At 33.8% G+C, this 18443-nt stretch overlaps 1 protein-coding gene across 1 annotated transcript in view; it reads left to right on the plus strand.

Annotated features, from left to right (window-relative positions):
- The first annotated feature begins 2440 nt into the window (after positions 1–2440).
- The window catches only part of LOC129913020 (protein sickie), a 375806-nt gene continuing 359803 nt past the window's right edge, over positions 2441–18443 (plus strand). Inside the window, exons 1-2 of the mRNA XM_055991353.1 lie at positions 2441–2634; positions 12886–13386. Coding sequence (XP_055847328.1) covers positions 13333–13386 — 54 coding nt within the window. The 5' untranslated portion in view covers positions 2441–2634; positions 12886–13332. The remainder of the gene's footprint in view (positions 2635–12885; positions 13387–18443) is intronic.

Consider the following 18443-nt stretch of genomic DNA (forward strand, 5'->3'; position numbering starts at 1 on the left):
CCAAACGATATAAAAAGAATACCATCAGGAGAGCAAGGATAACCAACCGCAAAAACTGGTCCTACAAAAATAAAAAAAAAAAAAAATAAAAGGGAAATGAACACGTCATGCAAAATTGGTTGGAAGCAAGAGGACTTCTCTTCAAAGCCTTATAGAGCTCACAGAAGCTAACATAATTCGTTTAGAGAGATATGTGTACGATACGATGCTTGGCTTGCTGGTGCAGCAGCAAGTGCAAGTGGTTATGTAGATCCCTAGAGTGCTTTAGCACCTCTTCAACCTCTTTCCAAGTCCTTAGGGCAAACATACATACACACACATATTGACAAGATGACGACGATGTGAAGGCACACAAGAAGGACGAAATAGACTCCTTTTTTTGTATTTTGTTTTGTTTGGTGAAAGGGAAAACAGTTCTCTGTGTCTACGTTTAAGGTGCACCGTACTGCACATCACTTCCGCTTGCTTTTGCCTATTGTCCTGTTGTTCATTTTTCTTTGAGAAAAAATCATACACACAAGAGAAACAGGATACACCAAAAACACACAATCTTCCTCTCTCATAAAAAAGACAAAAATATACAAAAACTTATTGCCATCATCAGCTGTTTCTCTCTCACACAGAGTTGTGTGTCATTTTTGCATAAAAACAAAAAGACTTCAATACATTCACTTAACTTTCAAAGGACCAAAACAATGTAGTAGAAACAATAACTAAAAAATTCACATCCATTCCTTGAACCAACTACACACACTTCGCATGTCCTATTCATACCTACACATATAGGGTGTATAAAAGAATATGCAATTGTCGTAGTTCCGGTATGGTGTTTTTTTTTGTTGTTTAAAATTGAGAGGGAGAAAGAGAAGGAATGCACTACAATTGAACAGAATATACACTGAGACATGAACTAAGGACAACGACAAAGTCTATTCGACGACGACGATGACGACCAAAAAAGGGGTTAAAGGACTCCGAACTATTTAGGGTTATTTTAACGGAACACTTTACTTATCGTTTGTGTATGGCAATGAAAGGCCATTGTTCAAGTTTGGCAAGGTGCCGCTGAATGGCATTGTCATCGTACCTACTCGTTGCCATATGAATTTCTTAGTATATTCACATACACACACACACAAATACGAGTTCAGTAGCCGGAAGCAAAATGACAATTTTTTGGTGAAAGTGTTGTCGATAGAGGTTTTCAGTTCCAATTGAATATTTATGTTACTAATTTCATCATTCGTTGACGTTCTTGAAGTTTTTATTTGGTTTTTATATATTTTTTTGTTTATACCATTTAACACATTTTTGAAACTAAAATTTGACACCGATTCCAATAAAATTAACCAGTTGATTTCAATTATCAAAATGTTCTAAAAACATATTAAAACATTTTGTTTGTCTTCTAGACTAGTAAAAGTTATACCAGCTTATACCAATTAACAAATTCGATATTAACCATATTATGTTTGTCTACTGGCCTACCTTTAATTTTTTTTTTTAAAGTTTTTTTCAGTGTTTTTTTTTTTTTAAATTATACCAGTTTATACCAATCACCAAAATTAAGAAAAAGCATTTTAACAACATTATATTTCTTTACTAGACTAGATTTTATTTTGTTTTTTTGGTGAGTTCAGTCTTTTGTAAAAATTATACTATTTTATACCATTCAGCATATTACAGAAAACAAACAGTTTAACTCCAAATTTACTTACGGCCATATTATGCACTAGTTTAAAAAATACATCTGGAGGTAAAGAAATTTAAAAGTGAAAAATAAATCCAAATCCATAATATTCAATATCACACAGAGAAAAAAATAGTTATTTTTAACTGTTTTTTAACTATTGACAATTTTACATCCAGATGTATTTTTTAAAGTAGTGAATAATATGGCCGTTAAAGTTGTCATAAAATGTTTTTTTTTTTTTGTGTATTCATGTATTTTATACCAATCACCTAAATTATATTAAAAGCATATATTAAAAACATTGTATGTCTACTAGACCAACTTTTATTGTTTTTTTCAGCCTTTTGGACAAGTTATACCAGTTTATACCAATTAACAAATCCATTGTTTTTTGTGTTAGATACTTTTTGTTTTTGAGTGATAGATTCCTTTAATACCTACCAATTAATAGATTAGTTCTAAATTAAAAAAAGAAATACTTTATCACTTTTCTAAAAAAAAAAATATATTAAATAACTCATTTTGTATTTTGACTTATTTTTTCTTTAAATTATTATTTTCGATAAATTGAGAATATATGTATGTACATACATATTTCAACATTTTAAGCAGGAAAAGAAAAAAGGTGGCATGTGGCAATATCGAATCTTCGAAAAATCAGCTGTCAATAGATTTGAGGTGTTGTCCAAATGAATGGGAGGTAGAGGTAGGTATAGAGGATGTTTTAAATTCTTCAAAATTATTGAAACTAATAAAGATCACGATTTTAAAAAGATGCTGATGGCGCTAATTGGAAATGTGTAGTATCTACCTTTGGGTTTTTTATACCTGGCTCATGACGACTTGCCACAAAAAGGAAAAACAAAATGAATACCAACCTTAACCACAAAATAATGATACGATATAAGTTTGACCAACTGGAGCAGTTTAAGGTTTAACTGGTGAGTACTTTTTTTTTCATATAATTAATGAAATTTTTATCTGTTTGATGAGTATATACCAAAAGTCTGCAAGAAGTAAAAATAAAAATAATTAAAAGTACCATTTTTTCTGCTACCAAAAACACTACTCCGATTGTATTCAAAAATCTTAAATTAAAACTGTAGCATTTTTGTCTAACTAACGGAATTCCCTAAACAAACCAAAACCACTCATACCTACCAATTTTTTTTTCTCCTCAAGTCCTTTCAACCAGCTACATCCTTTTTCTGTTTGATGATTGTCTGCTTCTTTTGCGTTTGAAAATGTAGAAATTGCCGACATTGACAACAATTTGCCCTTTTGTGTTGGTTATCAAAGAAAAACGCACTTGCTTACAACAAGGGTTGTTCTTTTACCTTCTTCGTCTTTTTCAATTTGTACTGAAAAAATGCCAATATCCTTTTCTGTGTGAACTTGATGCTCAATTTCTGATACTGAGAGAGAAAGAGGGGTGAGTTAGAGAGTTCTCTCAATTTTCCCCTCAAAAACAAACAAATTCCTGCCAACCTTTCGAATTTCTCTCTGGACGATGAATTCACCTTTTTTACTACCCCCTTATGACGACAATAGACAAGACAGATGGAAAATATCATCATACACCCCCAATTGCTGAAGGGGTAGCCAAGGCTACTCTCAGTTTATGTTCGGAATTCATTGCGACCGGTTTTGTGTTTTGCGTTGCGTTGCGTGTTGTCTGCTCTTCATCATTCCGATATTATCCTTTTTTAAGGGTTGTTGCGCGATAAAGTAGTATTTACCATTTTTTTCTTGATCCTTTTTTTTTTTTTTTTTTTGTTCGAAATGAACAAAATGTGTTGTTAGCCTTTATGCTTGATCAAAAGATAAAAAATCACCCCCTAGAGGTGTGAAAAAATGTCAAATAATTCCCACGCGTTTCGTTCGCGATTTCATCGAATTATAGAAATAGAATATATCCTTCCCAGACAGGATACGAGTGTGTATATGTATAAATGTTGTTTGTGAGTGTATTTTATAATTCCTCTAGGGGAATGGAGTGGGTGGTTTGAAAACAGGGAATAATAAAACAACCCACTTGCAAGTGCAATAATAGAGTAGTAAATTGAAAAGTCAAAAGGGAAATAGGATACAATCAGCCATCGCATTTCCCTCGTCCTACCCAACAGTGAGTGTATGTGTGAGTGTTGTGATTTAGTGATTAATGGGCTTATGGCGCCAACAAAAGGATGAACAGTGCATTGTCCTGCTGCTGGCACAGTCTGTGCATTGATGACAAATTCCAATAATGCAACTGTTAATTTGTTTGGATACTAATACCTTTTATGACACAAGCTGTGGATGATCCTTGGTAGGTAAGTAAAGTCTATATATACTGAATTGCGGATGAAAATTATAATAACATATGGTTTGCCAGCGATGACACTTGTAATCCTATGACTGAGTCACAATCGAAACAAAATATTAAATAATCACCACAGGATGTGAGTAATTTTTATCATCAAGGACATCACATCCTTGAATTATTATCTCATCTCATATCCTGATGATGGGATATGTCGAAGAGGGGTGATGGTTTTGTGGACACTAACAAATATATCATATACTTCCCCCCTCCCCCCTTTTACCCATGTGTGCCTTATCTTTGTGTCATATATATTTTAAAGAGAGAGGGAAAGTTATCCTTGTTTTGTTGGGAAGCCATTTAGAATGGGAATGGATGCTATAATCATAATCCTGATGGAATGTGTATATGACAGAGACAATTTTGTTTACATTTAGTCTAAGGGTTGGTTTTGAAAAGTTTAGTCATTTAGGTGGTCGGTCGGTCGTTTGCGGGCGGGGTATGCGTAATGTAATGTGATGTCATCTTGGGTTTTAATTTGTTTTCGATGTCAAAAGGATTTAATTTGTTTTTGTGTGGACTTAGTTTCCTACCAACTTTTATTGGGGAAAGACTTGAGGATACTTAAGTGCAGTACCCCATTTGTTGTGAAGTTGGGTTTAATCGAATTAAAAGCTCCCCATTCAACAGCACTTTGCCTAGTCTCCCTCCTCCTTTCCAAAGATGATTAAATAGAAAAAAAGGAAAAAATCCTTTTTTTTTTTTCATTCTTTTCCTCTCTAAAATCCTGCTGATTTTCAATTATTACTTTCCCTCTTGTTCGTCCTTCCGGTCGGTGTGTTGGAATTATCCTTTTCTGCCTTCTTGTTTCTGTGTTTCTATATTCTATGGGTGCAAAGCAAAACAAATAAATTGAATCACTCCTCTTTGGCAGCTTTTTTTTTCTGCTATTTGTTTGTTTGACTAATGGACTTAATGAAGTATGCAATGAAAGTCCGAAAACAAAATAGACACACACACACACATACATCCTTATATGAGTTCTATTTTATCAGGATGGATATAATATATGAAGGATATTTTGTGCTGGGGGTATAGAATTGCACTTGCAAAAGATTAAATTAACACAAATATACCCTCTACCTACCCCTCAACCCTCTTAGGAACGTGTTATCGGGTTTTTCTTAGAATTCTATGTTTTGTGGATTGATTTAAGGGATCAGAATATTAGGACAGCTTTTTGGTAGTAGCAAGTGAATTTATATAGGTATATTTTCTTTTTGTGCAAAAAAAAAAAAAAATCATCGGGGATAGAAATTATTGAGTGACGGGCTTTTCTGATGATATTGACCACGACCATCAGTTATATAGTCAGTCCAGTCTATTTGCTGTTTCAAGTTGTTTGGTATAGCTTTAGATATTTATATATACCTCAATTCAAGTCCCAAAGGGAATCGATACTACTGCTGCTGTTGCTCTGCGCTAGGTCGATATTGGTCAAATATCCCAGAGGGTTTATATTTTCAATGTCGATACCACACGAATTGCAATTGGGAATATAATTTCAATGCAGTGTATAGTTGGTTGAATTGGGTAGAGAGAGATATGCCTACACATACAAATAAATACGAGGAGGAGTAGAACAATTTTCAAATTAGAAAAAAAAAGAATGAGTTGTGAATATTTGATGATGAGTATAGACGAGGTATATTATTTTGTATGTTACCATTTGACAGCAGATTTAAGGCTCAATTGGACAGAATTTCATAGAGCTCTAACCTTTAAGAAGGATTTCCTAGATTTTTGTTTTTTTTTTTACTTCTTGAAGGGTTGTTATTGTTTGAATGGTTAACCACTTAACAAACACCCGTAAATGTTAGGTCCCCATCCCTTTACCTATAAACTACCTCCTGAAAAGGATCGAGTTCTGGGCTAAACTTATCATTACATTGCTCAGCAAAGCATATAACGTAAAAAAAAACTCAAGAAAGTGCAGAGAACAGCATAATAATATCAATTTCAAAAACATTTTCTGTCTTATTTTCAAAAAACTGACTTTTGTGGCGTAATTTTTTTTTAAACCGTTTTTTTTTTTTTATTTTAGAAAATCCAAAATACTGTCGGAATTTAACCTCTGTATTATTATTTAATACAATCCACAAGTTGTTTTTTTTTTCACTGAATAAGTCGTTAATAACGGAGATCAAATTAGAATCTGATGTGTGCTGCAAATTTTGTCTACGTATGATTTTAAAAGAATTTGTTATTGTTGACTATACGTAGAATAATTTTTCGTCCTAGGATTTCTACTTATGAGATAAATAAAAGACGAGTTCCAAAACGTCTTATAATAGGAAGGTATTCCAATCATCCTAAAATGATTTCGTTCAGCAAGTCAGAATTACTTCAAGAAATTGTGGAACATAAAGTAAATTTTTTGTGGAACGAGGAGTTATTGGTTTAATTTTTTTTTTCTGTAAATATATGAGATAATAGTAATTTTCTTTTGTAGAACACAATTGAATTTTAGTCCGATTATTATTTTTTCCTTCAAAACAGAATACCTACATAAATACCATCCACAAGTTTTTCGCTCAATTAGTCAGCCTAAGGTAAAAAGTTAAAGAAACTGTTGAAAATTATATAGTTTTATTTTCACTTAGGAATTTTTGTATGCAGCGAAGAATTTTTATTTTCACGTTTATTTTTTTGTGGAACGTAGAGTGGTTGGTTTCAAAACTTTTTTTTTTTTTTTGTAAACAACTGGTTTAATTGATGTGTGAGCTCAGATATGTCCTATATGCTTGATAACGTTTTGAAGCTGTAGCATCTTATACTGAAATTTTCACGGAACGATTTTTAATGATAAAATATATCGTTTCTTATAATTAATCAGAACACCCGGTTCTATAGATGTGAAAAGAAATGTCATATTTTGTTTTCAATTGTTCGCTTCTGGTGAAATTATCAGAAAATTGTTTTTTGGTTCGTACTGAAAATTTTGAAGGGAATTAATCGAAAGAGTTTTATTTACTATTGAGCATTATGTTGGACTACCAAAATGTTTTAATTTTTAACATTTGATTTCACAATATTTTTCACACTATTATTCCAACAGTTTGTCTATACGACCTACTCATAGACAATAAAAATTCACACAAAACTAAATGATCAGAAATGAAAGCGAATACATTCCACAAATTTGTTTAGGCTTTATTTTTAATATGGGTAAATTTAGTAGAAAACTTTTAATTTTTATCAATGAAAAATTATTTTTAGATAAACCCTTTAGTACTCAGTATAGTGCTAGGAAATACAACATTCATACAAAATCAGTTGCGTAAAAATCACACCATTACGTTCCACATTGGATATTCTTATTGTATTGCGTGGTAAATTTAGAGTTCATCAAGAACCCTAAAATTTTAGTTGTCATTGTCGTCAACTCAAGCCCTTCTCATTTTCAATGCTTCAATACTTTCGCTAGTTGAAGAACTGCGATACATTTTAAGAATCTGTTAAGTATTTCTTTAAGCGAACTATTTCTTTGGACGCATTGTGGTTATCCTTGGAACCAAATCATCGTCATATTTAGGGTCTTTGTCGAGCTAACCTATTTTAGTGCAAATTTCCGAATACATAATTGCAAATTAACTAAACTTGGTAAACCTAAAACTTTTCTATTTTGAATTGTGTAAATACTAAACCGTTTGATGTTTCGAATACCAACTAAGCATCAATTTCTTGTTCAGTAGCCTTGTTCAGTAGCCTCAACTTCGCTAATTCAGTAACCTACTTACCCGTGCAAAGTGTAAGCCTATGAAAGAGACCTCCAACGATCTTTATAAGTCAGTTTCAGAATTGTAGTAAACCTCTTGTATTCGAATTCAAATCAAGGGGCACGGTAGTGCCCAGCCAAGTTCTCAGCAACTTTGGCACTACACCCTTATTTACAGGAAACAACTCAGGCCATTTTCGACCCCCCTCTAACTTCCACACCAAAGATGCTAGAAATTTTTAAAGTTCTAAAGATTGGGTTCAAATTCGCTTCAATAAAATTTTGATTGCTTACTTGGCAATTTTTGAAATAACTTTAAAAATCGGTAATTAAAAGAAAAATTGTTAAGGGAACAATCAAAATTTTATTGATACGAATTTGAAAACAAACTTTAAAACTTGGTACACTTTTACATCTCAGTACTTTTTGTGCCATCATAATTTCAACATAGGAGAACTTGGCTCTTTTTTTAACAGTAAAAGCAGAAACACAATCACGCTTTGCCAGACGCGTCATCGCTTTACGTTGAGAAATGCTCAAAGCGCGCTTCTGTCACTTTGACTTCGAACAGCTGATTGAAACAAAAAATCTGCTGTCAAATAAAAAAAAACACAGTCACTCACAAAATTATTGGGCCAAGTCTTTATATTGATTTAATTGTGGAAAAATGAAAAAGTATATTAATGTGTTTAAAAAATGCATAGAAATTTGTTTATTCTTTAATTCTATAGTTATTAAAACGAAACCAATCAAAATAAATTGTTTTTAACAATAAAACTCAGTCTACAACATCATTAAATTATTTTTGTTTTTAATACGTAAATTGTTTTGATTTAAAATATCTCGATGTCGTTTTTTTGTGCAAAATCTATATAGACAAATTAAAAAACGCACCTAGGTTTGCAATAATTTATTTTTTTTTATTCACATTTGGCGCAATAATAATATGGGTGACTGTAACTATGTCTGATAAATGTCAGAAAGCGAGCAAAAGTTCAGTCTGGTTGAACTTTTGCTCGCTTTCTTACGTTTCCTTACGTTTGTCAAAAAAGCGTGCGTAAGAAAAGCGTCATTGTGGGAGGTTATACAGATTTCGTATGGTTGAACTTTTGGCAGTTGTCAAAATCGACGGCAAAGCGTGATTGTGTTTCAGCTTTAATGTTTTTGTTGTGATTTAATTTAAGAAATCTTGCCGAGAACCACTTCTTGAATTATTTCTTGAAATTATAGTCCCAAAAAATTGTTTCTGAATCTTTTCATTTTATCCATTGCCCACCAAGTTTAAAACTATATACAAACTTTCTTAAGAGCTTCCCATCACTCACTCAAACCTTCTACATACTTTCATTAAAAGATGTTTCATCTTGAGATACAAAACTTAAAAACTAGGTCAATGTGTAAGTGTATTTACTCAACACGAACAACTTCAAGAAAAATGTACAATCCTTCTGTGATGATAAAACTCTTCAACAAACGGACACTTTAAAATGTTTCGCTACCACTGTGCTTAACACAAAAATCCATCCCCCGCCATCATGCCCAATCCCTCTCTTTTTCTCTATCACTGTTTTGTTATACAAAAGCAAATATGTTATCATCAGATATACATAGGTATACCCAAGAAGAAAAAAAGCGTAAAGAAATGGCAAAAATAAAAAAAAAAAAAAAACGTACAAAACCACTGTAACTGTGTTGTTGTTTACCAAAAGAATTCGTATTCTTATCACAGTAACACAAAAAATATACAAACAAAAAAAGCCACCCCCTCTTCGCATCCAGTTCCACCTTAATGTAAAATGCCCTCCTCTCTGTGGAATCTGTGTCCCAGTTCTGCACTTCCTTTCGCTTCTTCGCCTTTTCTACCATAGAGGAAGGAATACCTAGAGAGCCGACTCGTACCCCCCTTGCCTAAAACACCCGCAAATTTAATTTCAGATAATTGGTATACATCTCTCTTATTTTTCTCTTGTTTTCCTATCTGTGAATACGTGTGAAAGCTATAATGTTCCTTTCACCAGTAGATGTCCTCACAAATTTTGAATTTAAACATGATTTTGGTTTGTACATGAACTTGAATAGCTCAAATAGCTCACTCCAGACACCCACCTTTCAATAAATATGTACAGAAATAAAAAAAAAAGGTTCGTGTTTTGAATTTATTATATTATTTTTTTATGAATTTATTTCCTACTGAGCACTTAAATTGTTTTTAATTGTTTTGAGCTCAACTCCACAGTTGAATGTGTTGGTGCCATTTAAAATGCACGGGAAAACTACCACATATAACCACTGTGGAGTTTTTCCTCTCATTGCAGCTTGTAGGGTGGAAGAGAAAAACCAACCGAAGTCGCGTCTCTAGGTATTCCTTCCTCTATGTTTTCTACTATGATTTCCAACACACACACACACAAACCCTTAAGCTACATTCTGTAGTAATGCTACGTAAACGGTACCGCACGAATTGCATTTACTTTCTTTTTTTGTTTATTCTATTACTGTTGTTGGTTTACTACAATTCTGATGGCAGAGTGTTTTCCGAACTTTCTCCATATAAACTTCTACGCAGGGTAACACACACAAATACACACAAACAGGATGATGGTATAATTTCTTGAATTCCAGCGTTTTTCGTAATGTCGCCCTTATTCGAGGGGTTGTTCTTCTGATTCTTCCTCCAACACCAAACCACCTTTATTGTGATGGAAATCTCTTTTTGGCTGGTTGATTCGGCATCAGTTTTCTTCCAGGAAAAGGACCAAAAAGAGGAAAATCACACACACACACATACCAACAGACAAAACAGAAAGAAAAAAGTCATTCATGAAATCTACGTGCCTAGACTAAATTTATTACCTCACCCCTTGGGACAAACCAGCACTACGACGAACTCGAAATAGCAGCAAAACTTAGAATAGAAACACCAAGGCATCACTAAGGGAATAGAATAACGAATTTAACTTTTCTTTAGTTTTAGTTATGGATTTTGAAATAGAAGCTGGTTTGCTTGCTTCTTCTGTTCAACTGTCATTTGACTGAAGTCCCATCACAAAGGCTGATATAATTAGGAACGACAAAAAGCTTCTATTACCCGGCACCTTTGCTCCAGCACAGTGTGTCGCTGTTCCAGTTATCAGTCATTTATCTTGGGATTAGCTGGATCTGCCACCATTTTTTCGTTCTTCTTTTGTTTTTTTTTTTTTTTTTTCTGTGTTGAGAACTGAGGGGGTAAATTGGGGGGGAGGTTGAGAAAAATGAGGAAAAAACGTGACTTTTTTGCCACAACAAAACGAGGACAATTTAGGATGATACCTTGATGGTGTACACCAATGGAGCTTAATTGTTTCGTAACACGTGCACCATGACGACAACAACGACGATACCCATTTCTAAATACCAACCAATACCCAAAGAAGAGGAGTTTTATTATAGGAAAAGGGGCCAATACAAATTAAACTGACGAAGCCGCATTCCAAAACAAAACACAATCCATTTTATATAGCTAGAAACTTCAAACGGATTGGGGACGTTTGGGTATTTTGTTGTAGGAACGCTCGCCTTATTTTCTTGTGGGTTCTTATGTGGCAGAGAGATAGATAATACCCGAGTGTGGCAATATGAACAATTTTGTTTTGGGGATTAGATGGCTACAAGATAATGTCAATAGCCTTTGAGTGTTGAGAATTGAAGAGAACAATTTTGTGTTGGGTTTTGTGTCTTGTGTAAAAAAAGACGCAATAAAGCGCGATTTTATCACAATTTAGAGTGTGGTTTTGGTTTTGTTTTTTTTTCTTTATTTTTTTTATACATAACCCGTTGGGCAATTAGTTTTGAGAAATTTAGGTTGATAAGGGTTTTTTTTTTTAATTTTAGGGGGAGTTATCTAGGGCTGAAAGTGAAGAAGTTTAAATTTAATCTAAGGTCTACGGGCTATTAAAAATAAATTGGAAACAGATATGAGGTCAGTTTATGGGAGCAGATATGAAGTGTGTATGTGTATTTTTTCTAGGTTTTGAAAAGGTTTAGAGATGATTTTGTTTTTGAACTTCTGAAAATCCTTATCTAGAATTTTGCTCTTGTCAGACTCAAATGCTCTAACGATGTACTGCTTCTTATTTTACAGTCGACATAAATTTCATTTTTAACCTCAATTGAAGCCGAACGCGTTTGAAACACGTTCGGGACACGTTCGGGAAACATTCGGGACACGTTCGGGGCACATTCGGGACACGTTCGGGAAAAATTCGGGACACGTTCGGGACACATTCACACATTGCAAAATTGCAAAAAAAAAACATTTTTTTTTTCAAAAACGGTACGTCTAAAGTTTAAGTTTAGAGAATTTCCTACGCTTCTATCGATTTGTGACCAAGAATCCCCAAAATCCAGAATATTCGAAAACCCAGAATCTCTAACACCTCAACTCCGAATTCTTAAAAAACCTTGAAAATCCAAAATCATGGAGACCGAAATCCAGAGAGCCCACAAATTGTTAGCATTTTATATAATTTATCGGGATTTCTATTAAGGGATTTTAAGTTTTTGTTTACCTACCATTTCGATTTTGGGGGATTTTTGCCTTTGGGGATTTTGTCTTTTGAATTATGAGTTTGGGTCTTTCGTCGCTAGCCTCATATGTAACACTCTTCCGAAACTAAATCTTTCATTAAAAATACTATAGTTTTTATCAAATTTACCAAAAAGGACCTGCCCCTTAAAAAAACTCCACTACCCCACTGTACATTCAAATAAACCAGCATACCGGTATACCTACTTGTCATTGTTATTCTCTCCACGAAGTACGCCGCGCTGCCGACCACCCACCATCATGGTGTTCAGTTTCTTTGTAATCTAAAGCATCATCCCCATGTGACACTGTGACAATTTCCAGTATAAATACCAGTCTCCTTGTATTCTCTGGCATCTGTTGTATGAACTGGTTACATTGACTGTTTACACACACGCAACCCAGGACAGAGTTCCCATTGAACTTTTATAAAAAAAAAAAAAAAAAAAAAAACGATTTATCCCTTAACTTTGTATTATTCCCTCTTCCCCATTCTTATAATTCACCTCTTTTTTTAATTTTTTCTTCTTCTTTTATTTTTATTGCAGTTCTAAGCAAAGTTCCCAATGAATCCTGTCGCCAACAACAGTTACTTCAAGTGGATTTGGATGTGTGCTTGTGCTTGTGCATTGCGACAGCACCACATTCCCATTCACACACGCAATATCGATATCATGCGACAACAAAAAACAAAACAACACAGCAGATAGTCCTCCTTTCGTCCTTAATAAACACATCATAAAGCATACCTCTACCATCGTCCTTCAAATTTTCTCATCTCGCTCATCCTTCTTGCTGGGAATTAATATCCACTCAATTGAGTTGCTTATCACCATTTATCACGGAATTATCAACACAAAACAATCTTTCACTCGACTGGCTTTTGCTTGTTTCGACTTCGATTTAAGTCAAATTAGACGAAACTCTCTCATCACTCAACACAAAAACAGGACATCCAACGTTGTTGTTTTTGTTGTTGTTTATTAATTCATAAAATGCCAAACAACGTCGATTACAATCGCAAGTATTCCGCCCAGGAAACAATTCAGGTAAGTGTTTTGATAGTTGGAAATTCTTGTTTGTTTGTTTGTTTTTGTTTTTAAGAGTTTGAGTGTTTGACGTTTCGTTTTGTTTTTCATTTTTATTATACCCATCTTTTCTACCCCTCCTCCGAAAGTTATTTTCTTGTTCGCGTAATAATTAACACAAATTACAGCCCCCTTTCGCTCTAAGTCCTTCTAACCGCCATTCTCACTCTTTATCCTGCTGATGGCTTTTAAGGATCTACAACAACTATTATTATTCACCCCCGTCAGACATTGCAATACAGAGTTAGAGTGTAGTGTATGGTGTGGAAGACGACGACGACTAGGTACAACGAAGAAGGATATAAAAGAGATCCATTTCCGTGATAAAAAGTCCTTGATTAAGTAGTTTCCTCGTCGTTTCACTTTATTATTATGATATTTTGTCCTGTTGTCGTTTGTTGTTGTTCCTTGTTTTGTGTGTGTATCTGTATATGTATGTGGAACATCATCATCTTTGAATGACAACACCATCAGCACCAGCACAGAGACGACAAAGTGGATAATTTCGCACGAGAAGTAGAGAAGTAGCTGTGCAGAAGTCTGCCTAGCCTATTTTCTACTTCTTCTATGATGTACCTTTAGAGAAGAATCTCCTTTCTGTCTATATCCTGTCGTATCCTATGATGAAACCTTAAGGCTAAAGACGCGACGACAAAGCATGTGTTTTGCCGTGTAATGCCATTTTTTTTAAGGCTCTGTTATACCTAAAGAATCATTTTTACTATGGGTGGATTTTTATATAGCTGGCTACTTAGTTTGTGAGCTAGGACCAAAGGACTCTATCCATTAAGGTGGTACAAGGATGTTATGGTGTGATGGGTGTGAAGGAAGTGGACGACGACAAATTTTCCTCTTTGTTGTTAGTTTTTTTTTTCTATTCTGTAGAAGAGAGGAAGGGGGACAAAAAGTTACAGAAGTTACGAAACAATTTTGTAAATGAGCTCCGCTAAGCGATGGTATTTAAACTTTTTTGAAAAAAAGTAAAAGCCAAAGATAATCAAAGTGTTTAACTTTTCTTGTTTAAAATTTGATTAAAGTTTTTCGCTCAGGAGCTATGAGAGGTTATGATTTAAAGTCAAAAAGTTTTTTTTTTTTTTATGAGACCACAACCTTTGAAGTTAATTGGATTATTTGACAGATTTCTCGCTGTTAAAGGGCGTTTTTGGTTCCTAGAGTCCTATTTTAAGACCTTCGATCTATGAAATGAATTTCTAATCTTTTAGGGTCTTAAAAATAGCTCATGGTGTAGTTCAATTCTAGTCCTTAGGTATTCAAAATTAGAAGTTTTATATTCAAGACTTTAAGTATTAAGGATTTTTTCCAGTTGCAGGGTCCTAAGCATTTTTCAGAGCATATTTTCGGGTAAGTATTGTGATATTCCGGAATCAGGGTCAGACTCTCATAAATATGAATGGACGTGTTCATCCCAGAATCATGCTCTAAAACTCTGAGATTACCAAAACTATGAATTTATGAATTATGGGGTCTTTAAATAGTGCCCAATATATGATTTAGGTTTTCTATTGTGCTATCTTTCGGATAGTAAATTGAAAAAAATATGAAATTCACAGATTATAAGGTCCTAAATGCCATTCTAGAACCAGTTTTTGAGCCTTAGCCTGAAATGAGTTCATAAGAATCAGAATATCAGCAAAAAAAATAAATGTTGAAGGGTCTTAAATTTTTTACAAAGTATGTTTTCGGTGATAATATCTATGTAGGTACTGTTTTTACCCGTAATCAGTTGCGGACCCTAAAACTAAAAAAAAAAAAAAAAACAAATATCAAAAACATTGAATTTCTCAGATTTCAGTGTCTTTAGTCTTTCACAAAATTGAGTTCGAGACCTTGAGCTTAAAAAAAGTATGAATTTAATATTTCTCAATTTAAAAGTTTGTCAATCAAATTGGTTTCTGAGATTCAAAACCTAAAAATCATCATTGCCTTAAATTGAAGGGTCTGAAGATTTTCACGTGGTCTAATATCATTCTTTATCCTACAATCAAAATCAGTTTGTGTTATTAACAGGATCTCAAAAAATATAAAATTACAATGTTGAAGGGCCTTAAATTTTTCACGAAGTATATTTTATTCGTTAGTAGAAAAAGACTAAGGTCTTTAATATTTTTCAAAGTATTCCTTAATCCTTAATAAGCTTCGGACCCTAAAACTCGAAAAAAATAATGATTTTCTCAAATTATAGGGACTAAAGTATTTTCAAAGGTATGTTCCTTTTGTTCTTTCCTGTGGTATCTTTAATGTTCTAAAATCTATGATTTTGTCATATTACTGCAATCAAATTCAGCCCCGTAAAATACCAAGAAACTTGATGTTTTAAAACAATGGGGTCCTATTAGATTTTTCTATTTTTCCTACAGTTTTTCGGACTCGCAAAATAGTTAAGAAACGTGAAGTTCTAAAACGATGGGGTCTTAGTCGTTTTTCTATTTTCCGCATTGTTTTTCGGATTCCTGGAATCTTTTATACTTCCCAAGCTTTAATTTTAACGCACTGCTGACATAAACTGAAATCAAAATTGCACACAAATATAAATCTCTGAAATTATTAGATACTAACTGTTTTCAAAACTTTGAATTTATTGAGAAATTTAAAAATTTCCAAAAAACCCGGCGAGTTCTACAAGTTATAAAACACCAGGGGTAAATCAGGGTCGATTCCCGAAAATCATAAAAAATCGAATTTATTACAGAAAAGGGAATTTAGTACTTTTTTCACGAAGTGGCAACACTCTTTCTAAATGTTTATTGAGAGAATGAGAGCACCATTGAAAAAGGGGAAATTGAGCAAAGCATCTATCAAAAAATTCACCACAACGAACGTCACAATCGTAAAGAATCTTACAAAAAATATGGATTTCACATTAAAGCATCCTTGCACAGGCGCGTTATGCCTCCGTATCTTTATGAGACAACGGAAATTCCGGGATTGTACAACTGCACGTGGTAATGTTTGAGAGCACACAATAAAATTCAAGTTCGAAGAAGAGCGCAGAGCAGGTGTAAATCGACAGGGATGTCAGTGGTGGTGAGGAATGAGAGAGAATATCCTGATTTCCTTTTGTGTGTAGCCAAAGCTAACACTGTGAAATCCAACAGAAGGCCAAGTGATTTTTTAACTGTTTTTACCTCTAGGCTATTTTGAACGGAACGGAACTCCTGTCGACTATTCAGAGTTTCTATATGTATTCAGATATGTTTCCTTATCAAGGACGAGGACCCCAATGCCAATGAGGATGTTCGAAAGGACACCACCATCGATGGAGACAAGAAGTGGGGACAAGAAAGTGCCTGCTACAGTGGCTCAAGTGGCTGCTACAATTCGTGTATACCTTCCAGACATTATACCAAACAGGCCGACGAAGAGTTGCACAGGTTCATGGAAAGAAAAGATACCTTTAAACTTGAGCCTGGAGGGTGTTGGTTGGCATACCGTGTACAACAGTACAAGTGTCCTTTTTTTTTTGTTGCAACATATCTCGTTTGTTTGTGTGTTTGTGTTTCTTCTTATTATTTCATTGCCTTACATTTGATTTCCATACGAAAACTCTTTTGTGTTGACTTCCTTTCGGTGTTTTTGATTCAAATTGAGTCTTCTTATGTTGATTTTGTTGTTTTTTCTTGTTTAAACTTCCTCCTGAAAGTAAACTACGAGACTATGAGTGGGTGGTTTTTGGTTTTGGTTGATGGTCGTTTTGCTTTTCTCGGAAGAAGGAAAAATTATTCGCTTTGCATTTTATCTGCTTCTGCTGAATTTGCAAGGAGCAAATAGGAAGTAGAAGTAGGAGTTGAGGGTTTGGTTCCAGGTAATGGTAAGGATTTATTAATGTTGCAGGTATAATATGTCAAGTGAAACGGAAGATTGCTCATATGTTTTGTCGTTTTCATTTTCCGTCAACTTGAGGCAGCAAAAAAAAAAAGGGTTGGGGTTTTTTATAAACTCTTTTCCTGTTTTTGCCCCATTCAAGGTGTGTGTGTTTTTTTTTTTGTTATATTTTCTTTCCTCAAGTACAATGCCCTTAAGGACTTTTAATTTATGGGCTTTTATCACTCTTGTGAATGAAAGTGTCTTGGGGATATGTGAAATGTTGCGAGGAGATATATTTTATAATATTCACCTTGGGCTGAAAAATTGTTTGTTAGGCGAGATTCTTTGTTTGAATGGAGTGGTGCGGTGATGGTAATTAAACCAAAAGGAGTCATAAAGGTGTTTGTAAAGAAAATTCTAAAATTGTGAAAGTGGAAGTTATGGTTTTTTTTTATGGAAGAAGATCTAATTACCTAAAAGTGGGGTTTTATTTTAATTTAAACTTTGTACATGGAAGATTTTTAAAGGTTTTGTATGGAAGAGTCTTTGTTGAAGATATGGTAATGGTTAAAGAACCCCAACTATTAGGAGTTGCTTTTTTACAGGAAAGAAATAATTTGTAGGTATACAGGGCTGAAGTCATCCTACGTTTTTGTCTCTATGGTGATAAAAATTAACTATTAGAACCCTACACTCGTGGTCTTAAACCAAAAAATATTCTTGCAGTACCTATGTATATCAAAATTTGCTTTCGATAGGTTTCTAAAATGAGGTCGTAAACTCAAACTTTGTTACGTGATTCATTGTATTTTTCAAAAAGAGCGAGAAGCTATGATTTTCGTTGAAACTTTCATCAAATATGGTCTGGAGGTCTCAAACTTCGAGTCTTTTAAAGAAATTACTAAGTAATTAGATTTCTAAAAAAAAAAAAAATAATTTAAAATATAGAGTATTTCACGCAAACATGATTTAGAGGTCCCAAGTCTCAGATTTGTATGGTTCCAAAAAAATACTTTTGTGACAATAAAGTGAACAGCTAATGGATCGGAGGATCCGTTTTTTTTTTTTAGTTTTAAGTCTTTAACAGTCATGTTAGAGGTCCCAAATTTTATATTTATAATATTATTGCCGTAAAAAGACTCTAAAGACAGAACAGTATCAAATAAATCCCTAGGTTTGACTTTTGAAATTTG

Source organism: Episyrphus balteatus, chromosome 3 (assembly GCF_945859705.1).
Source record: "Episyrphus balteatus chromosome 3, idEpiBalt1.1, whole genome shotgun sequence".
Lineage (NCBI taxonomy): Eukaryota > Metazoa > Arthropoda > Insecta > Diptera > Syrphidae > Episyrphus > Episyrphus balteatus.